General features: G+C 46.9%; 1 protein-coding gene across 1 annotated transcript; it reads right to left on the minus strand.

Annotated features, from left to right (window-relative positions):
- On the minus strand, window positions 1–25,704 carry LOC133356010 (protein disulfide-isomerase TMX3-like). The gene is given in 17 exon segments (XM_061573503.1): window positions 1–1,089; window positions 4,043–4,111; window positions 4,643–4,772; window positions 6,276–6,335; window positions 7,519–7,572; window positions 8,687–8,744; window positions 10,313–10,411; window positions 11,584–11,650; window positions 12,828–12,905; window positions 15,325–15,424; window positions 16,218–16,298; window positions 18,212–18,257; window positions 19,530–19,653; window positions 21,933–21,972; window positions 25,188–25,222; window positions 25,224–25,240; window positions 25,662–25,704. Coding segments are annotated over 17 exon segments (1,419 nt in total). The 3' UTR covers window positions 1–771.
- Window positions 25,705–26,430: the final 726 nt, after the last annotated feature.

Genomic DNA, 26,430 nt, shown 5'->3' on the forward strand with positions numbered 1-26,430 from the left:
TTCCATTCAAATTACATTTTTAATGAACAAAAGTTTGGCAGGAGCCCATTTGACTAGTCCCGCTTATAGATTCTGGAAATGGTGATCCAATTTTGCATTTACTAATTGAAACCTCACCCGTTGCCAATGTGTTACAGTGTGATGAAGAGTCCCCTGTTCAACTTCCAAGAAACAAAATGCAGCTCAAGAGCGCGGCTAGGTAGTCAAAAACGTTCTGAGAATGAAATATTCAAGCCACGTACACTCACAGTTATTCCCAATATAGCAACTGCTCACATTGATGCCTAACATAAGTTGGTCCAACTAGTTCACTACTTTTCAAGATATCTTTTGACGACCCACTTGTAGCAACACTATCCACAGGAATTAGCCAACCGTCTTGACCAATGTTATCCAACACCCCCCCCCCCCCCCATCCTAGCACTCAAGCATGCCCTACAGAAATAAAAGTTCATATCAAAGAACACAAAACAATGCATTACAGTCCAGGCTGTTAAACGCCGGAGGAGAAACACACGTCACCCTCGTACGATGGCGTGCCCACGATGCGCAGCTGCCGTCGGTCGCTGTGACGTCGGTAAGCTAGCGGTGTGGTTTCTCCCACGTCGGCTTAGCCGAACAACACAATCATTACATATGTTAGCATGTGTTTCTATTCTTGTCCCTGCACGTTTCCCAGGCGAGGAGGGAGGGAGCGGGAGTGGGGGGGTGAAATTCATCTTAGACTGGAATTTAACATGAGCGGATGAGATTCAAAGTTTTGTGCAAACGTCAGTCGGTCTTTTTCTCGACGGCCGGCTTCTCGGGTTCGGCCTCGTCGCTCTCATCGGCGCCGGCCTTGCTCGCCGCCTCCTCCTCCTCCTCCCGCACCCCCTCCTGCACCGCCTCCTCCCGGGGCTCATCCTCTCCGCTCTCGTCGCTCGAGTCATCGTCCGCGGCAAGCGCCCTGCGCTGGCCCCCCGCGCCTCCTGCTCCCGCCTCGTCGTAGTCGCCGTCTGCCGTCCACATCCAGTAGCACATGGTGCTGATGACCCCGAGCGGCAGGCCGAAGAGGACGCAGGCCAGCAGCGGGGACGCCCTGAACACGGACTGCGAGAGACGACGCGCCGGCACACACGGGGCGGACAGGGGGCGTGGTGTGTGTTTGGGAAGGGGATGAGAAAAGACCGGGACAAAAAAAATCTCCCCGCGCCTACCTCGCACACTGCCGCTTGCGCACCGTGGATTTGAAGGGGGCAGCTACTTTCGAATCGGAATCTTTATTGAGACTGGAAGAAGCCGATGAGCTACGAAGCCTTTTTGTTCACAAGATGTCCAGTAGAGGGGGGCGGGTCAGAAAGTTATAACATCACCAACAAACAATGCAAACACCGATATGGGTGCAAAGTATAGGAAAGCTAAGCAAGTCACTAAATATAAAAACAAATTAGTACGCCTTTTGGCGTCCTCTGGTCTAACACCATTTGAGACTTGGCTCAAAAGAAAGCTGTCTCTGGTGTGGACCAATCAGTTTCAAAGACAATGCATATATTATCAAAGTATGTTTTTTGTTTGCATTCTGACCATAAGTATTGTTGTTAATGCAGACATGATTCCTTGTAAAAGGTTTCAGTTTGGTGTTTTAACATCTTATCACCTGTTTTGTTGCCAGAAAAAATGGGAAAACCTATTCTCAAATTTAGATAAGTTACAAATTGCATCAATTCCTAACGATTTCTCAACACCAAATGCAATCTTGGGCAAGGCAGCAAAACAAAAAAAAACTGTTCCAGACCACACCAAGGCAACACACAGCCCATAACTAAAAGTGCACATTAAAATGTAATTATTAAAATTAAACCATTACAGTTGAACAATGCCCTGAATGTGCCCAATCTTGTCACATCTCAGAAGCACAGCAGAGCCGAGCCCGGTTAACACGTGGATGGGAAAGTGCCGTGAAATATATGCAGTGTTGTGGGTTAGGGCTAGCAGGTGATGAGGAGATGGCAGGATATCAATGGATCTATCTAACAATCGATCTATCGGTCCATCTTCAATCTGTGGATGCTTGAGTGTTAGCCCTCATGTATGCGAGTTTGCTCCCACATGCCAAATGCGAATTAATGGAATTGAACTAACATCAAAATGTGGGATATTCCCCAAAATAAGTCCTAAGAATCAATGGGGCATTATTTAGTAAACAAAGGTTAATATTAGTAAGTAAAATATTTCTTATTTTACCAGGTAAGGATCACTGAGCTACATAGCTTTCTTTGAGAAACGACTTGGCCACAAATGATAGCTCAACGAAGTGGCTTTTTGCACGTGTAAATGTATTGCAGACAAAAACTCTAAAGTGCGTTTCTAAAAATATGGAGGGAAAAACCAGACGACCCGGAGAAACATCCACGTGATTTAATTTAGTTATTTTCATTTATTATTATTTTATTATTTGTTATTTTTTTACCTACGTGACTTGACCGAAAAAACCTAAGAGTATAAAAATCCACGTGGCCACAAGGAGAGAGGACATGCAAAACTCGAAATATACAGGCATTGGTCAGGTTCTGGATCGAACCCACAAATTCCTGTATACCAGGTGAGGTAGTTAAAATCTCGCCGCTGCGATGCCCTATTAAGTTTGCCATAGTGCGTGGGGGGGGGGGGTGGCTGGTCTAAGTAGCACACTTGCTGTCTTTGCATACCTAGTGTTAAAGTTCCCCACCCTAAACCAGGTCCTCATTTACCGTTAAGCCAACCTAGCGGGGAGGCTCAATATAGGCTCAGATATGACATGGCGCCAGTATGTCATCCGCGACAGGGAATCAAAAATCCCAGGCGGCGATGTCTGTCAGGTATTGCACAAAACTACTGTAACAGGCTTCACAGAAGAACAGCAACCACCATTCACCACTAAGTAGTGGTGCCATCACCACGACACAGTGCCAGGCTCGGGGAGTTTTGTGGCCGATTTGACATCTTCCCTCTCGGTCACCAACATTTGGGTGCCCACTCCAATGCCTGTCTTAGTAAACCGACCTCCAATATATACACATAATCGGACACAACAATGCATGTTATTGATATGTACTGCATAGCTGGATTTAAATATTAAGCATCACTTGCCAATGCTGCATCTCAAACATGATTTAAACTGGGACAAACAACTGCTGGGACCTAGGACGGCATTGGTATGTACGCATGTTGAATTTTGTTCGCACCGTGCGTAGCCAACCGTGCTAATCGGAGGCGAGAGAGAGGGGGGGTGGTAGGCGGTGTAAAATATCTGGGTTCCCTCTTGCCCCTCCACAACTTTGCCTGCGCTCTCAAACAAGCGAGCATCGACTCGTACAAACTGGAGATGATGATGGGTAGCCCTCTACGATGCGCAGGCGGTTTGGGATGAGATCAAACAACGTCACTTTCAAGTCCACCCACACACACTCACGTCGAACACAGGTGACCGCTGATACATGTGTAATGACATGGTGACACCTGCTGGCTGGGAAAGGCAAGCACGGGTACGGGCAAGTTTAAAGTAACATCCAATCAGAGAAGGAGGTGCATCTGGGGCAAAGGTAACATGTGGGGGGTTAGCCGAGATAATCTGGGAACCTGCTCGAAGGTTCCACGAGAGGGCGTGGCCGGAGGTGGAGCCTAACCACGCCTGGGGGGATATAAGGGGGAGCGGACCTGGGGCTCGGGGTTCATGTGTGGATTCTTGGGTCCAGGCTACGTCGCTGCTCACTGACATCTCTCTCCGTCGTCCGGCCACGTGGAAGATCTCCTGCGGGGTTTCCATCGTCATCATCATCATGCCGCCAGCCAGCGGCGTGGCCGAGTGAGGGCGATGGGACCACGCCGAGTGATCGGCTGTGTGTAGCCAGGAGAGATGTTAATAGAGTATTGTACTCAGTGTGCGGAAGAATAAGTGTTGGCCTGTGTTGTGCCCAGTGTGAGAAATAAAAGAAGTACCCTCTACACGACGTGCCGCGGAAGTCGCTCAGTACACATGTGCTGTGTGCGTGCGCGCATATGGAATGCTGCTTAATACACTCACAGTGATCGTGGCCTTCAGCTCAAACAGCATTCGTTTAATCTTCTGGCCGAGGCCATCCCCTCCATGGGCCTGGTACAAGCAGAGGTTAAATATGCATTCACGCATAGAGAGTATAAAGACACAAAGATCCCCCGTATAGCCTTAAGAGGCTGTTGGGTAACGTGCTGTTAGTGAGCACCTATGAAGGCTAGTACGGTACACGAGGGGGTGGGTGGCCAGCACCACGCCCGGCCGCCTTTGCCTCCCCAGTGGCGATGTTTACACACCGCACCAGGTACTCATTTGAGGCTGAGTCGACCTAGGGGAGGCCCAGGACCAGTTCAAATATTCACCACTGTTATTGGTAGTGAGCAGGGATCGAACTCGGGTTGCTGGTTTCGTAGCGCAGCGCGCTAACAATTGCGCCACCACACACACACGTACACACAAAGCCATATCCCCATTGAGATGCCATCATGCTTAATATGATTATTGAAGGCAGTTACCACGTACATTTGGTGAAAAAAAACGACCCAAGTAGTGTTCGCGGTTACCAAATTTTACATTTTTCAGCTGCACGACACAAGGACGCGTCGCCACGCACGTGGATTTGCTACTCACAGGCACGGAGCCATCCAGGATGTTGTTGATGAAGCTGAGCAGGTCCTGATTGGAGAGCAGCGGCTCGGTGGGCAGGTAGTACTCCTGGCTCGATGTGTTGAAAACCAGGAGGCTGGGGGCCTCAACGTCACTGCAACAGAGGTACGCAGAAAATGTCACGCTCTGCGTGGCATCACCGCTATGAGCGGCAATAAGTATGTATGTATGTTGAACATCTTTCGCACCGTACGTAGCCAACCGTGCTAATCGGAGGAGCGGGGGGGAAGGACAACAAACGAAAGACAAAACGCAGTTTTAAAGAAATGAGTTATCAATCTTGAACTAAAAAGTTCCAAAGCTCCAGTGGCGGCTTCCTAATATTGGAAGGAAGAGCGTTCCAGACGGCCGCAGAAGCGCATCTGAAAGCGTGCAATGCTAGTATCAAAAATGATGCCAGAAAGGGTAAAGCCCATTCTCATTTTTCATCATTTTGATACTGGGAAAAAGGTCCCATAGATAGTACTGCTCAACCCGAGCCATTCATACTTTTAAACTTGCATTGCCTTTATAGAGATAGTCCCCGAGTTACGATGGTCCGACTTACGATATTTCGATCTTACGACGGCCATAGCAAAACGACAAAATTGTTAAATATTTCAAATTTCACGCGGCAGGCAAACGCAGCAGCGTACGAGGTACGAATCTTGGTGAGTAAAGTACAATATGATACGTTACAATACATTCAATGCATGTATGATACGTAGCTTTAGCGATTTCATTTTAGGGTTACCACGATACGATACGTTAAATGCATGTTAAACGTTTTTATAGCAGATAGGATTGTTTCCTGAAAAAAACTTTCTATTAAATTGTAGTTCATATAGGTAATCTAAGAATTGACCTTGTTTTTTACTTTACATTTTACCGTGCAATACAGTCTTGTAATTAATAAATACATACAGTATATAGTTTATACAGTACGGTACTGTAAATTGCTCTGTTTTGCTAAATTATCACCACTCTTTAAGACGTCCTATGTAGGCTAGGCCATCTTCGACTTACGATATTTTCGACTTACGATGGGGTCGTCGTAACGCATCTCCATCGTAAGTAGAGGAATACCTGTACTGTTCACGCTTTTTGGCGTTCTCTGGTCTAACACCGGTGAGACAAGGCCATCAAGAAGGCTGTCTCTGGTGCAGGGCAAGCAGTTTCAAGGACAATGCACGCACTATGAGAGCATGTTTGTTTGCTTGTTTTAGCCACAGGTACAGTGTGGTTAACGCAGACTTGATGCGTTGAGATAGGCGTGTCTATTTGTGAAACTAGGCTTTTTTAAGAAAGCTGTCTCTGGTGTGGACCAATCAGTTTCAAGGACAATGCATATATTATCAGAGTGTGTTTTTTGTTTGCATTTTGACCACAAGTATTGTGGTTAATGCACACACGATTCCTCGTAAAGAAAGGTTTCAGTTTTGTTGCCAGAAAAAAGGGGAAAAATCCTATTCTTATATTTTGATACTGGCAAAGGAGGTCTAATGATGGTGTTAATTTGTGTTTGAGCATCTTAACACCACCCCTGTTTTACTGCTAGAAAAGGGTCAAAGTAAAAAGCCTATGCCAATGCTACGGGATGCACTTTGGGTTGGCTCACCTCATCAGAAGGTTGTTCATGTAGCCCTCTGCCCCGTCCACGTATCCAAACTGGAAATCCCTGCGGGGGGAGGGAGGAGGGAGTACCACAGCCACACACGTGAATCGTAACCTTCGCAGGTGCTTTGGCGTTTCACATCCACTTCTGTGTGTGTGTGTGTCTTGCAAATGACGAGACCTGTGCACGCAATTGTGGGACTGATTTAAATAGCTCAGGGCATGTGTATGTGTATGTAATGGGGAGCGGTAGTGTAGCAGTTAGTGCACTGTGCTACGAACCCGGCGACCCGAGTTCAATTCACTCTCACGGCCAACGCCAGTGGCGATGATCTGAACCGGTCCTCGGCCTCCCCTAGGTCGACTCAGCCTCAAATGAGTACCTGGTGCGGTGTGTAAACATCGCCACTGGGGAGACAAAAGGCGGCCGGGCGTGGTGCTGGCCACCCACCCCCTCGTGTGCCGTGCCGGCCTTCATAGGTGCTCGCTAACAGCACTTGCCCCAACAGTCTGTTGCAGGCTATACGGGGGAGCTTTGTCTTAGTTTTTTTGTATGAAGTCAACCGTGCTAAACTAGAACTGCTCTTTGTGTTTACTTTGTTGTCTTTCCCCCACACCTCCGATTAGCACGGTTGGCTTTGTACAGTGCGAAAGAAGGTCAACATACATGCAAACATACATATTAGGTACCCTGAGCTGTTTCCTTCATTTGCACAGTCATACTCGTTTTGACATAATAACAGTCACTTTGATAAAACAGGATCCTGCCGTGGTGTATTGGCTGTCAAACTCGATAGATCAGTGATAATACTGGGAGGAACCCTCCTGGTTACACCAGCCCACAGGGGATTGTGTCCGTCCGTCCTGCAGGGAGGGGCTGGGTGGGGAGGGGCTGGGTGGGGAGGGTGGGGCTGGGCGGGAGGGGTGGGGCTGGGTGGGGAGGGGCTGGTCACCCCGTGGTGCCCTTATAAAACTCAACGTTTAACCTACTCACGCCAGCTTGTACCCGCCCTCAGTCGGCCATATTTGCGGAATACACCACGCCGCCGTTGACTCTGGCCATTGACCGAGCAACCCAACGTTCCTACCAGCTCCCTCGCAGGAATGTGTTTAAGCCAGCTTAGACTTCGGACAGTGGCAGGTAATATTCGACTGTAGTGGTGAAGTAGTAGCGGTGATACGGGCGGTCTCGCAGCCGTGGTACATGAATGACTGTGCTGGTGATGTGTCCACGTGTGCAATGTTACCGATGGAAATGCTCCCGGTATTCATGCGCAACATCTTCCACCAGCTTTTTGAGCCTGCAAAACAAAGACAATGATCCCCCATGAAGCCTTAACAGGCTGTTTGGGCAAGTGCTGTGAGCGAGCACATGAAAACCGGCACGGCACACGAGAGGGTGGGTGGTCAGCATCAAGCCCAGCCGCCTTTGTCTCCCTTGTGGTGATATTTACACATCACACCAGTTACTCATTTGAGGATGAGTTGATCCAGGGGAGGCCTAGGACTGCTCGAGTTATTTGTCACAGGGGGGGTTGGCTGTGAGCGGGATCGAACTCGTAATGCAGCACCGCTAGCCACCACACTACTGCTCCCCGCACACACACACACGCGTGCACACACCCTCGTATGTATGGAGAACTTGTTTTGCTCCGTACGTAGCCAACCGTGCTAATCGGAGGTGCAGCCACATGGCCTGACCGCCTATTGCTGATACACTACCGGCACTGCTGGTTCCTTCCTTTCGTAAAAACACATTCCTGCGGAGGGAGCTGGTAACAACGTTGGGTTGCTCGGTCAATGGCCAGGGTCAACGGCGGCGTGGTGTATTCGGCAAATATGCCTGACAGTGAGGGCGGGCACAAGCCGGCGTGAGTAGGTTAAACGTTGAGTTTTATAAGGGCACCACGGGGTGACCAGCCCCTCCTCATCCAGCCCCACCCCTCCCACCCCCCACCCTGCCCCTCCCCACCCAGTCCCTCCCCACTCTCCCCACCCAGCCCCTCCCCACCCAGCCCCTCCCCACCCTCCCCCTCCCCTCCCCACCCTCCCCCTCCCCTCCCCTCCACCCCTCCCATTTTTGGATGCACGACAGACGGACACAATAATCCCCTGTGGGCTAGTGTAACCAGGAGGTTCCTACCAGTATCACTCACACAACCTGTCCCCCTACTGCTCATGTTAACCACGAGGACAATTATCATCTGGATGCTTCGTCTTCTCCGTCTCATACGACACCACCATAACTTTTCTCTATTCAGGCCCAAGCACGACTTACCCAGCTATTAAGGTGACAGCACCAGCACAACCTAAACACCACAAGCTTACAGGGAATGAGCCAAACTCATGTGCCGCACGGCACTATGCAATACAATCATTCACGTGGCATACAATAAATGCACAGTGGCACTTCACCTGCTGTGATTTTCTTCGGTGCTCATTGGGTCGACGATCGCCAGGACCACCAACTTGCCTGTGCAAGACAGACAGAGAGAGAGAGAGAGATGACGCGAACAGGCAAAGTGTTCATAACGGTGCTTTCGGTGGCATTAACATGCATCTAGCCTGGCACAGGTGTCGTGGTGACGTCACCGGTCACTTAGTGGCGAATGGGGGGTGTTGTCGCCCTTGAATATCCACATCTTCACAATGCAAGGCATGGTTCTCCGTTGTTAATAATCAAAGTTTATTGGTCGCATACACAGTTAAGCTGATGTTATAGTGGCACAGCTGTCTACCCATATGGTTTACCCCATATTCTTGTACAGGGAAATTGAGCTTTCGGGTCCATATGGCGTACAGCCGTTTCAATACGGGCAACAATAAAAACATGCTTTTGTCGTATTTGTTTGCGTTTCTCCCTTGTGATGGGATTTTGTAGGATGAACGTTGAGATTTATAAGGGTCACGGCGTGACCAATAAGGTCTGAATTGGTCTCTGATAAGGTAGGCGCTGATAAGGGGTTGACAAGTATGCTAACTGAACCCGTCCACGCTCGCATGCCTGAACGAGGATGCACACACAGACTTGCACACGTGCAGAAGCAAATGACAAGTAGTTATAAAATACGATTCGATTTTCTTTTACTCGTTCGACGCTGCACAGAATTCGCTCGCTCTCGAAGAGAGAGAGTGACTCGGGTACAAGAAACCACAAACAGGAGAGACAACAACCACCTTTTGCTAGCCAGCACCAAATTCCACCCCCCCCTCCCAAAGCTCTGCGATCCTCTAAATATGAAGGTGTTATTGGCCAATTATTGAGCTTTTATACGTACGAGAGGAAACTGAAGCACCTGGAAAATACCCACCCAGGTATACGTAAGTATGTATGTTGAACTTTGAGACATCTCCTTTACCAGTGGCAAAATATAGTAATAGGTTTTTATCCTTTCAACTGGTTCAAAAACTGACACCTTTATGCAAGGCATCATGTTTGCAATAACCACAACACAAGTAGTCAAAATGCAAACAAAAAGAAACAACTCTGATGATGATAATGATGATATTTTAACTCTGATGATAATGATGATATTATAGTAATAGGTTTTTACCTTTTCAACTGGTACAAAAACTGCCACTTTTATACAAGGCATCATGCTTGCAATAACCACAACACAAGTAGTCAGAATGCAAACAAAAAGAAACAACTCTGATGATGATAATGATGATAGTATCATCATCAGAGTTGTTTCTTTTTGTTTGCATTTTGACTACAAAAAGAAACAACTCTGATGATGATAATGATGATATTATCATCATCAGAGTTGCATCTTTTTGTTTGCATTTTGACTACTTGTGTTATTGCAAACATGATGCCTTGTATAAAGGTGTCAGTTTTTGTACCAGTTGAAAGGGTAAAAACCTATTACTATATGTTGAACTTCTTTTACACCGTACGTAGCCAACCGTGCTAATCGGAGGCACGGGAAAAGTATGTACATTGAACTTCTTTCGCACCATACGTAGCCAACCGTGCTAATTAGAGGAGCGTGCGGGGCGCACAGCACGCACGCGCGTGCCAGCAGGCCCATGCTTCACCTGTGTCGGAGATGGCGTACATGGCGTAGCCGTCGATGGCCTGGAATGTGGGGAAGCGTTCCCTCCGCACCCACGTCGCCAGGTCACCGTCGTCGGACTCTGGGCATCGGCAACGAGACGCACGACCACCAACCGACCGCTGAACCGTGCGTGCAAAGCGCTGCACGCCTCAAGTTGCGCCAAGCTCTCGTTCGGGCTGCTCGAGATGACTAGGCCGAGCATTCATATACGCCGCAATCTCAGGGATCGTTCGGAGTTAACAGCATTTTCAAGACATTACGATAATCTAGGAGGCTTTCGCGGCCAATATTATCCATAGGAGGTTTTTTTGGGTTAGATCGCGTAAATACAAATATGTAGTTAAACCCCCCACCACCCGACACAGCCAATTCGTAAGGTTTGTTATGTAAAAAAAACATGCCAATTTGTTACTAGTTCAGCACATCAGCGTGTTGGAGAGTGAATCCACAACATTAACAATTCGAGTACGACGTATCGCTGGTAATTATAACCAACCTCATCAGGCGACAGCCAGATGTGTGGAGAAAACCTCCTGTTTCGGCCTTATGCATCATAATATTACATTTAATATTGTATCGTACCGTGAAAACGATTTCATGGTAACATAGTATCTTCCAACATTTTTGTACATTACGCTTGTTTACCCAGGAAAGCCTCCGAGTCCCATTACTCTTTTTCAGGGTTCCAATTGAGTATTTTTTCGGGGCAAATTCGAACAATGACACCGGCACGCATCAGCCGACTCTTGTGAATGACGTCACGGGATCTTTAACGTCCACTGCCAAGCAGATGGCGTGTATTTGTTTTGTAAATACAACCGGTATTAATCAGGGCGGCCGCTTGATTCGAACCGTGAACCTCCTCGGCGTCAAGCGGCAAACGCGCTGCTGCTTGGCCATTGCACCCGTCATTAGGTGTCGGCGTGTGTGTAGTGCAGCGGTTAGCACCCTGCGCTACGAACCCGGTGATCCGAGTTCGATTCCCGCCCGCGGCCAACACCGGTGACGATTATCTCAACCAGTCCTGGGCCTCCCATAGGTCAACTCAACATCAAATGAGTCCCTTGGTGCGGTGTGTAAACATCGCCGCTAGGGAGGCAAAGGCGGCCGGGCGTGGTGCTGGCCACCCACCCCCTCATGTGCCGTGCCGGCCTTCATAGGTGCTCGCCAGTAGCACTGCCCTAACAGTCTGTTAAATAAAGTATATACGGGGGAACTTTGTCTTCGTATATCAGGGGCGTTTTTACTCACCATCATACTCGTAATACGTTCCATCCTTGAATACCAAGGCAGCAGGCGCCTCGTGAACGTGCACATTCTGCACACGCGAGAGAAACGGCGCGTCAGTGACGTGCGCGTCAACGCCCCCCAAGCGGAATGCCATCCCGTAGGCATAAACGCGTGCAATAAGAGCATGCATGGTACCATTTTATTTTCACGTACAGTATTTACCCGGCGAAAGTCTCACCGAGTCATCAAAAGTTAAGGGAAATGCTAGCTCGGAATAGTAAACATTATTTGGCGATGCTGATGCCGCTTTGGAGTTTCCATTCGTATACGTTGAATGCAATAGGCACACATTACCCCTGCGGACATGAGAAGAGCGACCGATCAATGTTGAACAAGACTCGATTCTTGAATTATACACGACCCTGAATCGTGACAATTTAGTGAACCATTCACCCCATAAGTTTTTTAGGCCGCGTTACAGGTACCCGCGGTGGAGCGGCAACGCAAGTGGTTAGCGGACTGCGCTGGGAACCCAGCGCCACCAATTGTATTCCCTACCACGACTCACATTGGGACGGTTGGCGACGCACGGTGTGAAAGAAGTTCAACATACATACGTAAGTCACAAGCGATATTTGAACCGAACCGATCCTGGTCTACCCCCCCATCACCGAAACATCAACAGGCCAATGCGCACGTCGCCTTCATAAATGGAGAATTGGAGACAAAGCCACAGTAGCGTGACTGTGGCCATGCAACCAAAATTGTGCACCATGTAGTGAAACTATAAACTAAACAATTTTTTTATTTTACCAGGTAAGGCCCACTGAGATATATGGCTCTTTTTTCAGAAGCGACCTGGCCACAGATGATAACTTAACAAAGTAGCTTATCATGTGGAGACGTATAGCAGCCATATGCTCTTAAACGCATGATTCTAAATGTGAAGTGAAAAACCGGATGGCGCGGAGAAAAATCCACGCGACCATGGGGAGAGACATGCCAACTCCAAATATACAGACATCGTCAGGGTCGGGACCGAACCCACGACCTCGTGTATACCGAGCGAGGTAGTTAACATCTCGCCACTGTGGAGGAGGAACAGCACAACGACACGAACTCTCTCTCCTAAAGCCCTCTCTTGTGGTTGGCAGACGTCAACATTGGCATTCAGTTCCTGAACCTATTGCCATCACTCGCAACAAGATGAAGGCATAGCCTCGGCGGCAGGATTCGGACGGGTGTGTGGGGGGGGCGACACTTACCGCGGGGAGCACTTCCTCCGGCGTGGAGAAGAAGTACGCATTCACAACCATCTCCAGTGCCACCTGCGTGAAACTTTCCTGCACGCAGACAACGACGCCGCACGGGGCAAATGCGCCACTCACTACGCCGCATCCGATGTGTGTGGATTACGAGTAAAAGAAAAAAACATCGTAAACAGAAAAAGCAGTGCAGGCCCGATAAACCGCAGGTTTAAAATGAGACAGATAAATATGCGCACAAAAAAGCACAGTCGTTTGTGCGCGCAAGTGCAAAAAGACCATTCGGCATATCATGAAGATGTGCATTGTGGACCTTTAGTCTCAGATCACGGTTAAAATAAATGTTCGAATATGTGACCGAATGACTGCAACAGTGATGCAGTGATGGACAACTGTGGACCAATTTTCATTCTAATTAGAACTCATCGGCACGGTATTCTGACCAACCGCTCACTGATGCAAAGTCTGCCTCTGGGAACCATACGTGAAGTCCGGTCCCCACATCCGCACCATTGGCTCTAATGCCAACAATATATAACATCTGTATGTGATGAGGAAACCGTAAAACAATACGTTTCATACAAGATACGATCAAATATGTAAATTTCCACTGCAGGACAAACCAGTTGAAGTGTAAACTTGAAGCACCAGAAACTCATCTCCTCCTGCCCTTTTATAATATTTTCTTTCAAGTTACAGGGAACAAAAACTGTAATAGAACGGAGAATATACATAATGCGTTTGTAAAAATACACCAGATCTAAACGGCGGAATGACTCTTCGCAGCAATGAAGTTATAGAAACCGGGGTCACGCACACAATGAATAGGAAACGTTTAACCCTAGGTTTACTCAGTGGTTGTAAAACATAGCCCCAGGGTCGCTCACATGGGTCTTGCAGTGACAAGTTACAAGACAGCGCTATTGTTCGTAAGAATGCAGCCTGCCAACTTACAGAGTTTGCTCGAGTGACCCGCCCGGCTCAAATAACGTTGAGATTCCCAATCTAAACGTACACGTCAAATCATGAGCACAAGTTTGTGTTCGTGCTATTCTTACAGCGCAAGGCTATCATGAAGGCACCTTTTCACGCGATTCCGATTAACATGGTTGGCTACGTACGGTGAGAAAGAAATGTTATATCCAGCATAAATGTACCTACTGCTCATAGACTCAACACTGCCCATAGACTCAATACTGCCCATAGACTCCACACTGCACCTCCGATTAGCACGGTTGGCTACGTACGGTGGCAAAGAAGTTCAACATACAGCACAAACATATATAAAAGGCGCTATGTTTCACGGATGAGTATCGTACGCAGTAGCTTCACAGTAGTGGGGCGATGTTGCTATTTGTATGCATGTAGACCTTCTTTGTCACTGTACGTAGCCAATGATGCTATCCATGCATGTTGAACTTCTTTTGCACAGTACCTAGCCAACCGTGCTCATCGGAGGTCCAAAAATTTGGTTATTCCCAATTAATTAATTTGCGAAAATGTATCAAACTTGGCACATTTCAATCAATCTTTATTTTATGTGCCAATATCGCTCACAATAAAGTGGGCATCAGCGCACATTAACAATGGAACCAGTACGGTACAAGGGGGCATACAGCAAGAGGAAAGGAAAAACAAAACCTGTCACGCGCCCCTCAGCGTCACGCTCTCATTTGGACCGCGACGTCGGCACACATGCCCTACAAGATCTTTAACGCCCACCAAGAAGCAGATGGCGCGAATTTGTTTATTTACCGCACACGCGGCTATTAACCAGGGGTGGCCGTGGCGGTTAGAATCCGCTAACCTCTGCGACAAGCAGAAAATGCCCTGTGCCAGGTTTGGCCAAGTCCATCGCCCCTATCTGCGACGCGACCCAAAAATATATTATTTAAAAAAAAACATCACAATGAAGACCCACGTCTCATCTCTCCTGCGCAAAGAAGCGAGGGGAAACATTAAAATCTCACGAAGGAATCGCGTTGTCACAGCAACGCAATCCCCGCGTGCGTCCTCTCCCTTAGCCCTGGCATGGCATTGCCAGGGTTGTCACGCAGCCGGCAAATCAGATGGGGATTTTGACGTCGCTTCAACTCTTGCCGTGGAGCTACGCTGGAGAATAAGCGGCTAGGGAGCCCCCGTCGATTGCGTGGGTCTCCGACGGAGCTCATCACGGTCACCGAAGGACATCGCGCAGCACATTGCGGTACGCCACGGCAACAGCGATTCACATCCCGTATACATCATCTGCATTTGAAGTTCAAGATCATCATACACACGTATGAATTTACCGATAAATTACGAGTGAGGATCCACTGTACCGTCACACTCTATGTCTGTAGCTTCATGCAAGTGTGATGCAATTGACCTTGAGTTTGGAGTCTTACGATTCACCTTGAGTTTGGAGTCTTACGATTAACTTTGAGTTTGGAATCTCATGATTCACTTTCAGATAGGAGTCTACGATTTACCTTCAGTTAGGAGTCTTATGATTTACCTTGAGTTTGGAGTCTCCACCCACGTAGAGGAAGAAGATGTCATGCCGGCTCTGTGTGTGAGCGAAGAGCGCTGGCGTAGAGAGGTGGCGCATGGCCGGCCTGCACGACCACACGGCACACGGCACACCGCAGACAGCAGTGGTTCCAACCGTTAAGATTGTCATGTACCGCCTCTGAGTCCTATCCCTGTCTGTGTACCCCTACCACTCCTATTCTCTGGATAAAAGACATTATACTGGTAGGAACCGCCAGGTTACACCAGCCCACAGGGAATTATTGTGTCCGTCCGTCGTGCAGGGAGGGGCTGGGTGGGGAGGAGCTGGGTGGGGAGGGTGGGGAGGGGCTGGGTGGGGAGGGTGGGGCTGGGTGGGGAGGGGAGGGTGGGGAGGGGCTGGGTGGGGAGAGGCTGGGTGGGGAGGGTGGGGCTGGGTGGGGGGAGGGAGAGGTGGGGCTGGGTTGGGAGGGGCTGGTCACCCCGTGGTGCCCTTATAAAACTCAACGTTTAACCTACTCACGCCGGCTTGTGCCCGCCCTCACAGTTGGGCCATATTTGCGGAATACACCATGCCGCCATTGACCCTGGCCATTGACCGAGCAACCCAACGTTCCTACCAGCTCCCTCCGCAGGAATGTGTTTACTGTTATCTGTAGCTTCTCCATGCATATACTGACCAAAATCACAAGAATGTGCACTTGCCACTGCACATTCAGACGTGCATCGCCTGCAAGGAGACACCTTAACTTATCGAACCCTGACTTTGGATGTAACGTTTCTGAAGAACGAATAGAAGGTCTGCATGGTTGTACGTACGTATGTATGTTGAACTTCTTTCGCACCGTACGTAGCCAACCGTGCTAATCGGAGGTGCGGGGAAGTTGTGGTCACACTCACCCGGCCACGCGGTTAGCAAACGCGATGATCTCATCCTTGGTCCGCGGCCCCTTGTAGTTGTACGACAGGTCCCCCTTAATTCTAAACGACAGAAGTAACACCGTTACGCGTGCCAGAGGCTCATGCTAAACTGAACCCCCGATGTAAATTGAAGACAAACAATGAAAATGCTGCATTTGGCAGCAGAAAAAACAACTTGCCAGCGTGGCTCTTCAACAGTGTGTATACATGCATCGTGTGAATATATTTTAATGCAATGCACGGTTTGGATGTATTGATTGCATTGAAAAAACTACTCCATAGGAAAAGCTTTCTATGCGGTTTATGTGGGTTGTGCTAAACATCTTGTTATCCAAAAATATGCAAATACCACTTCGTGTCCGTGCAGGCCCTGTGGCCTAAGGCATAGGTGGGGAAACCTTTTCCTTATACCGAGGGTTGAATATGACTTTTAAATAACTTTAATGAATCACACATTAACACACACACACAGCTCAGTCACTCCTGCCACTGTAAGATGCGGGCCCTTGCGTTGACGGAAGTGAATGACCGCGCTAAAACAGGTCGATTTCATAGCTCTCGTGTACTCGATTAATTTGCACGTTAAACTTCTTTCGCAATGTACGGTGGTACCTCGGGATACATCGTTAATTCGTTCCAGAAGGTAGGACTTATACCGAAAATGACGTATTCCAAACGAATTTTCCCCATAAGAAATAAAGGGAAAGGAAATAATCCGTTCCAGAGTATAAGAAATGATATTTTATATGGCATATTATACATTAATGGGGTAGTATAAAAAAATGTAGACACTATTTATTACTAAAATGCATACATAAATAAAAATAAATGCAAAAATAGATTAAAATAAATTTAAATAAAAATAAAATTTAACATCACTTTACCTTGCTGAGAGGAGTTGATAGCCTTCGAGGATGGTGGTGAGGAAGGGGAGGAGTCGTGAACGGGGTCTACGCGGCGGGTACGCGGTGACTCATCCCGACCCATACAAGTTCTAGCAAACGCGTCGTATCCCAAGCAAGACGTCGTATCCCAAGACATTTTTTCTCTCGTCAAAACACGACGTATACCAAACTCGACGTATTTCAAAGCGGTCGTATACCGAGGTATGACTGTACGTAGCCAACCATGCTAATCGGAGGTGTAGGGTAAGAATTCTTGCAGTGATTAATTAATTATTCTTTTTTACTCCTATTTCTATTTTGCTTCATTAACGCCATTTATTTGTTCTGCTTTTGTCATGTTGGTGAGCCAGGTTGCACCTGATGAGTTAAATGATGACGTCACCCTGCTGCTGCTGCTCTATTTAAGACCGGGAGCCAGAGCAGAGCCTCACCATTCTGGCGAATTGCCCGATGATGCTGGATGCAATAACCAGCGAAACGTCGTGCTACTCAAAAATTGTAAATGTTGTGGTTTCACGCTTCAACACACCGGTGGGATAAAGCAGTGAACTTTTTGTCTTTTGTCAACATGACACTTTTTTGCTGATTGGCCGTGTCGGGTGGTGGTGTGTTACGACACATTTATAAATAACGCGATCTAACCCAAAAACTTTGATTATGAATAATATTGGTCGCGAAAGCCTACGTGTTAAACAGGTCGCTCTCTCACTCTGGCGAACGACAATTATCCTGGTCTCCCGAGATCTCACCTTTATACACAAAGTAATCTTACAAACTTGAAACGTTTTGAAGTCGTAAACCTCTTGTTGCCACCAGCTACACGTATATAAGTTTGCCGAACTTCTTTCGCACCACAAGGAGCCCACCGTGCTATTCGCAGGCGAAGTCGCAATCCATAGGTTTCCCACCCCTGGTCTAAGACCACGGAAATATTAACCTGGGGACATCTGCGACCCAAATCCTGCCACATCGTAATGGGGAAGTGGGGTTTCAATTTAATTATCCCTCGTTGAAACAGAACACTGCACAATCCACCGAAACACTTACGACAGTGCACGACAGACTCACAGTTTTATTGTTGGGTATCCACGGACGCCGTACTCCGTAGCAATACCTACGGAATGGCAAAAACGCGCACATTTATTCACAGTTCATATTTCCACTAAATAGTTCAGTTTTAGAGGGCACAAATATTAAGAGAGCATCACGAGGGAGTTCATTTTTTTCTTAGATGACACTGCGCTGCATAAACACGCAAACATGTGCATGTTTAAGTCGCATTGCGTAAGTCACGGGCGAAAATTATCATCACTGTTCCAAGTAATTTGATGAGCCAATGATTGGACCTTTAGTTGTACACGTATGTATGTTGAACTTCTTCGCACCGTACGTAGCCAACCGTGCTAATCGGAGGTGAGAACAAGAGCACAGGGCCCTGGACAAAATGCAAACAGGACAAGTCTGGCGATAAAAGAAAATATGCATGCTTTCTGATGACGCCGACCTTGTAACATAACGTACCGCATTTAGACTCTACCTCCAATTAGCATGGTTGGCTATGTACGGTGCGAAAGAAGTTCAACATACCTACTACAGTATTTCGATTTAAAGCTTTCGTGACTGCAGCAATTCATATTCTTTGGGTATTTCGGTTCACGTAGATAGGTTCAAATGATATTCTTGGTTCTTTCGGTAAAGTCACGTAGAAGGGAAATAATAAAATAATACAAATATGTGCGTATTTTTATTCTTTAATATTTTTATTATTTTATTATTTCCCGTCTACGTGACTTTACCGAAAAATCAAGAATATTAATATCTACTATTGTCTTATCTATGAATATATCAAGCCAAGTAACATTTTATTTTAGCTCAAACAAGCACTAGCCCCCATGAACCAGAGCCAGTGGAGAAAATTCCACGTACTTACGATTGAGGCCGGTCTCTCCATGCGACAACGATGGGCGACTTCCTAAAAAGTGGGAGTACCCACACTTTACCCCACCACGCTCGGCCTACCGATCAACCATTTATACTGCTGGGTGGAGAGAAAGTGGGCGGAGGGGTCTAATACTTGCACATTGTCTCCAATTCTGTGCATGGGTATTGAACTGGCAACCTTTGTATTGGAAGTCCAGTTTACCAACCATTACACCGCGGCAGCAACTACTCATGACAAATGAGCGTTGCCTCCCAAGACACAAAAAATATGTACTGAACATCTGTGACAAGTACTAGACATGCGTGGAAAAAGAGCTTCACGGCTCGTCAGATTCCTCCAGGATAAATAGATATTCTAGATAAATAAAGATTCCGATGATGATGTACTGTCTTATTTTGCACGTCAAACGTTTCACGCAGCAGCAGGCTGGACGCGCAGGAATACCAGAATGTGCAGTGGCATCTAGTTTTCCAACGCGGACGGGAGAGCCTGATGCCTTCATCTCTTGGGCCACCTCGTTCCACACCGGCTCCAGCTTCTTGCAGTGGCCGCACCATGGTGCATAGAACTATCATCACACGACGCCAAAACAGAAATATTTACGGTCACACACACACACAAAAAACAAAGAGCCCTATTTAGCCTTATTGAATATTCGGGGCAAATGTTGTTTTAGCTAGCACCTGCTGAGGCTGGAATGGCACACAAGTAAAATTTCGATTTAAAGCTTTCGTGACTGCAGGGATTCATCTTCTTGGTTCTTTCGGTAAAGTCACGTAGAAGGAAAATAATAAAAATAAAACATAATCAAATAATTCTCACGACGTTTCGGCCACAACGCAAGCAGCCGTCTTCAGGTGCCTTCTCGACAGACCTGTTCTCCACCTGAAGACGGCTGCTTGCGTTGTGGCCGAAACGTCGTGATACTTATTTGATTATGTTTTATTTTTATTATTTTATTATTTTCCTTCTACGTGACTTTACCGAAAGAACCAAGAAGGGGGCACACAAGTTGTGATGTGGACAGGACCCTGTCTGGATGCCTGTCTGCCTTCTTATGATGCTTACATACCACACCAATTACTTAGTTAAGGCCAAGTAAACCTACGGGAGGCCCATGGCAGGTCCAGATACCATGTACCACTTAGAATATCCATTGTATACAAATGAACCTCGTTTCTTGAGATCATAATGAAGTGATTGGAACAATAACCAACCGCTTCCCATATTTATAAACAGCTGACCAAGGTGTCAATGCCTTGCCAAGACAATAGCTTGTTTAAAAAAGAAATTGTATAAACTTTACTCGATAAAATATACGACAGAGATTCCAAATATTGTATTAACCCTCGCATAGGTGTGCCACTGTATTTATATATACCCAAAAAGTTATGGAAAATTAGCTACATGGATTACATTATCCAGCCATGGCTTAATCCCTTACAGTGTAAGCTATGTACCAATGGGAATTAATTAAGCAGCATCTGGTACAACAATCCCACAGTGCTCATCATCCAATCCCCCAAAGCTCATCCTTCTGAGTCCTGTCCTATCTTATGAATCTCATCTTATGTTCCATTAAGGAATAATGAATATATATTCAGCTTCTTATGCACCGAACGTAGCCAACCGTGATAATCGTAGGTGTGGGGAAGGACAACAAACTAAACACAAAATTTCAGTTCTTAAGAAATTAGTTTTCAAACCCAACACATAACTGGTTGCTGTTTTCTCTATTTTAGCAAAGTGTTCTCCGGTTTCCAGGTGCACACTACTCCACATACACCTATAGTAGTAATAATAACACTTTGTACTTTCACGTATGGTATGCTGTCCTGGTGCAATTGTTAGCACACTTGACATGCAATCAAGAGGTCGTAGGTTCGATCTCCTGGCGTGGCAGTTGAACCAAAGGGCAAGTTCCTTAAATCTTCTCCTCACCTCTGTCCATCCAGTGGCAGAGGTAGAAAAAGGTTAAACCTCAGGTAGTCCCACCAGCAGGTTGCATGCGGTGGAGGTAAAGTGTAGTTATTCCCACCTCCTCAAAGATATCTGCCTGGCATGGAAGCGTAGGTCAAATACCATGCAGAGGGGCTCTCTAAACGCCCGTGTATTGGAGGCCCTTCTCCCAGCAGTCAGGTGGAGCTGCTATTGCACGGTTGCTCCTCTTCCCTTTAGCAAAACAATGTCGATGGCAGTTGACATCGGCTGCTGTGCACTTTTAAGTCATCTAGACTGAAAACTAATTTATTTAGAACATGTTCTGTGTGTCTAGTTTACGGTCCTTCCCCCCCCCCCCCCCCACGTCTCTGATTAGCATGGTTGGTTATGTACGGTGCGAAAGAAGTTCAACATACGTACGTACATACAAAAAAAGAAACCTGTGTCAAGTCACACATTAGAATAAGCACTTCACACCAGGAAACACTAAACCCCCACCTCCAGCCCTTAATGTAATGGACTGGAGTGAGTGTTATTAGCACCTCCTGTGGACTGAGTATGGTGGAAGGGGTCCAATGCCCAGGTGACATTGCCGAAGCACGTACAATAACACCTTGGGTTATTCGATTTTAATAAGTGGTACGTAATACACACTGTGCCTGTGATGCAGTGCAGAAGTCAATGGAAGCATCGAAGCACAACAGTAGTTAATGCTACATTTCATACAATTATTTCAGAACGAGATTCTCAAAACAATTTAAAACAATGCAGATATGAACGCTGTGCTTTGTCAAGACATGAACGTGGACGCTTGTCTCACTGGTATTGATTGTGCTCTCTACTGTGTCCTGGAACATCAAGAGGACTTTTAAATGAAAGCGTGTGTGTAAATGAGATGATACTTACATCAACCAACCACACGCCGTCATTTTTGTGCTCCGCGAATCTGGAGAGAATAAAATAAATACCAATTACAATTAATTAACCTTGAATTCAGAAATCATTTTCTGATATATTTTCCCTTTCTCAAGACTAAAAAGCATGTTCTCAAGCTGAACAATTTACATCACAAAGATGTTTCAAGGCAGGACGCGGGTATTTTCAATGACATCAAGTGCAATAAAACCCCCAGCTATTGGTGATCACTGTTGAGGATTGCTTCTTGCAGGTATGTCAACTGGCATCTCGGCGGAGTTGCTCTCAGACTGACAATTTCCATCTTGTGCTAGCAATGTATGTAGGTTGAACTTATTTCGCACAGCATGTAGCCAGCCATGCTAATCGGAGGTGCGGGAAAATCTGTGCAGTCAGTTCCAAATACATTTTTTACCATGATATGATGCACTGCTGGGGCAATTGTAGGAATGCCATATTTCTTCATGAGAAAATCTCATTTGACTATTCACCATGTCATGCACCTAGCATCAACTAAATTAGGCCAGCAAGCTTAACCACCAAGTGGTAGTAACACATTGTACATAGATGCTAACAAGTATAACCCGTAAAAACAAAGTTTTTCACTATAAATCCTTTATATGCGTGGCAGCGAACTTAATATAAAGGATTTAAAAATATATTCGCCTGTGGAGGACGCGGGGATCGATCCCGCGACCATTTGGCATGGGAAGCGAGGGCGCTACCAACTGCGCTACTCCGCCACGGTCTGTGGAGGGGTTACGCTCTGGGCTCTTATACTGTGACGTTCAGCCAAAGCCAAGAATGAGTTCTTTTGAATATATGTAAAATATTTTTTTTTTGCCTAAAAAGTGTAGAATTTTGGGAATTTTTTTCACGAACATTAATTGTCTAGCACAACGAGTCTGTGTGGAAAATGTCAGCTCGATTGGATCACGGGAAGTGGGTTAAAAAACGACCGAAAGATTTGCACGGTCCTAAGCAAGCACGCAAGCAAGCAAGCGAACTTAATATAAAGGATTTAAAAAGAAGACGAACTGTACTCTCCTGTGATCAGAGCCAGTGGTTCTCAATCATTCATGCTGAATTCTAAGGATCCTACAATTTACACCATTGGAACCTCATTTGCCTGTAAAAATATGATAATTGGTTTTTTACCCTTCTATCTGGCAACAAAACTGACACCTATTATCATATTTTTACTGGCAAATGAGGTTCCAATGGTGTAAATGCTTACTCCGAGCTCTCATACTCTGATGGTGCAGTCTTTGAGTTGTGCGCCTTTTGGCGTCATCTGGTCCAACCCATGTGAGACTAGGCTCTAAGGAAAGCTGTCTCGGGTGTGGACCAATCAACTTCAAGGACAGTGCACATTATCAGAGTTGTGTTTTTTGTTTGCATTATGACTGCAGGATATTGTGGTCTATGCAAACATGACTCCTTGTAAAAAGGTGTCAGTTTTGTTGCCAGATAGAAGGGTAAAAAACCAATTATCGATCCTAAAAGTGCTTGAGTTTGGCTTTCTACCTCAATCATACCCAAGTGGCCTCAATCAACTATCCATGGCAACCCCAACCATTCGCTTCAGCGGCTTCTTAAGGAAAACATTCGATTAACTTTTTTTATATTTATAATAAAGAAATCATAATGGGCAATGTTGTTGATGTCTATACCATGCCTCCTTGTTTTTACTTCCTTATTCTTCCAGACCAGATCCTGAAACTGTTGTGCAACTGTAATCTGACGTCCAGTTATTGCATCTGTATACCACCTCTCCCGGTGTAGGTCCTCTTTCTTTCCGAGTGTTGGATGCCACTGCTAGTGGCGATAACCTGACCTCATATATCCTGCACAACATGCCCCACAACATCGCAATTCCTCTTCTGGACTATGCATACAATGCCCTCATGCCATGTTCTATTCCTAACTTCCAAATTGCTTATCCTATCCCCTGCTTACAGTATAGCTGTTCTTTCATACTGTATATAAAAAGGTATATTGTATGCAAGTAATTTAAGCAACGCCGGGTACTTGCCGCGAGTTTAATATATAGCTCAACCCTAAGAACTATAACAGTACTTTGTATAATAACCACTTTAAGGGGCCTTTAATATGAATGTGTACAAATATACACTATCCAGTAACGTTATGGGCAGCGGAGTAAAATCCTCTGTAGTATCAAACTTATATATGTTCCCACAAACTTTGCCTTCACTAAGCCGTATTGACAAAGGGCTGTTCGCGTACATAATATAGAGCTCTGGGCTTATGACACACAACTGTTAATACAGAAATTCCTTTACAGAGCAATACTGTCACTAAAGGCAAGACTGCATGCAGTACAAATGGAAATACGGCCATGCAATGCACACACCCCAAGTGTATTTTAACACGGCGGCACAGTATTTCTGCCGCACTTTATTTCGGGCGAAGTGTTTTGTTAGGGACAGCGCTCACACAGCTCGTCCCTTTGCGAGGTCCACCTCTACATGCGCAACGACCACTCGCCAATAAAACCACTGCCCATGCCCGAGATGAGAAGTGACCCGGAATTTCGTGCGTGTGTGCTCATCATCCCAGCTTGCGTACGCTGCGAGTGCAATACAACGTCTCTCGACGGACGTGTTCCGACGGGCTCAATTGTACGAGACCACTGAGAGAAAATGGCCAAGGAGAACGGACAATAGAGGTCACCAACCCCGCCGTCGCCGCCTCCACATCTTGCGGAGACGGGAGGAAGGATGGGGAAGAAGAGATGTCCATTTGCCGAGGGCGTGGGAGAGATTCGGATCATCCAGCGGTGGGCAGGCAATGGGTGCTGATGAAGCATGCCAATGCTACGAACGTGAAGCTTAACTTCAAAGGGCTACCCACCGTGTCCTTCTCACGAACAAATCTTGCGAATTCGCAGAGGCCAGGCAGCTAGTCAGAGCGGTCTATGCGAGTGGTCTGTCCCCGTGTTGCGGTGAGCGAGTTTCCCTACGAACACGGCGGGCCCCAGTTCGATTCCCGCTCACGGCCACCAACACCATCAGTGGCGATTATCCGAATAGATCCGTGGGCCTCCCCTAGGTCGACTCGGCCTCAAACGAGTAGCCGGCTCGGGGATGTTTAACACAACCTCCCCTTTCATATGTGCTGGTCGCAAACAGCACTTGGACCCAACATTCTGTCCCAGGCCATGTCGTTCTGGCTTGCTACTAGAGCGTTGCTGTGTGTGTGTGTGGCGTTGGGTGCACGACTCACGATTCTCCAAGCTCGAGGGCAAACGCCGCGGACTCCCGTCACGAACGCCAACACTGCCGTATGGGGGGGCAGATACACAAAACAAATCATGAGAAATAACAAAGGACACATTTGAATAAAGATACGAGGAATTGCTTTTCTTTCACCACGTGGAAGGCGTGTGTAGGGGGGGGGGGAGGCGTTACAACATTGTAATCAGTCCGCAAACCTCTACGCCTTCCCAAAATAACGTGGTGGGGGGCAGCAGTGAAGCCAGGCCAAGTTTCGCCTTCTCTAAGTCTCATCAGCGGCGTTGTGGTCCCGTTCAACAAACCACAATGGGTGCGTTTCCTCCACCCACCCCCACCTCTCTCTTTCTTACAAATAACACCACCACCACCCCCTCGTCGGCGTAACGCACTGTAAGCAAAGTTAAAAACAAACCCCACAAATGCGGTGGTATATATCGATAAGGCGTTGCGAATGAATGATTACCGATAGACGCACTGCACCAGTAGGCCAACACGCGTGATGCCATCTCGGCCCTGTCACCGCGGGGACCGGGTGGGACGGGAAGCGGGGCGAAGAGGGCCTTTAACCCTTGACCCGCCGCGTGAGCCAATCACGGCGCGCGCCTGCCCCTTACGTCACGACTGTTGCCCCCGCCGCAAAGACAAAGCTCGCCCGTGTAGGCTGCGGCGGGCTGCGGGGGCAAGTGCGTCTAGATTTGAAGCTTTCGTGACTGCAAGGATTCATATTCTGAGGGTTTTTCGGTAAAGTCACGTAGGTAAAAAATGTAATTAATAAAAATAAAATAAAAATCACGACGTTTCGGAGGCAACACCAGCTTCCATTTTCAGGTGGAACAGTCACAGCACGATAGCTGTATCAAATGAGAGGATTTTTATTTAATTTTTATTTAATTTCTATTTTACTTTTATTAATTAAAATGTTTTACCTATGGGGCAAGTGCTGTTTGACGAGCGTCTATGGGGGCCGTCCGTAAATGACGTCACGCGATTTTGGACGGTTTTTGACTCCGCCCCCCTTCGTCACACGGCGTCACAAAACGTCAGAGCTCCACCTCAAATATGACGTCACAATGCTCTGCCCCCCCCCCCCACAAAAAATAAAACATGCTTCAAATCGATTTAAACTATTGTCATTGTAGTGCGTATTTAATGTAGCGCTGCACTCTGATGTTGTAGGATAATTTTTTTGTATCAAAAAGTCTATTTAATTAAGTAGAACGTGTTGTCCGTAT

This window comes from Lethenteron reissneri, chromosome 52, assembly GCF_015708825.2.
Source record: "Lethenteron reissneri isolate LAM-NWPU_2019-01 chromosome 52, ASM1570882v1, whole genome shotgun sequence".
Taxonomy (NCBI): domain Eukaryota; kingdom Metazoa; phylum Chordata; class Hyperoartia; order Petromyzontiformes; family Petromyzontidae; genus Lethenteron; species Lethenteron reissneri.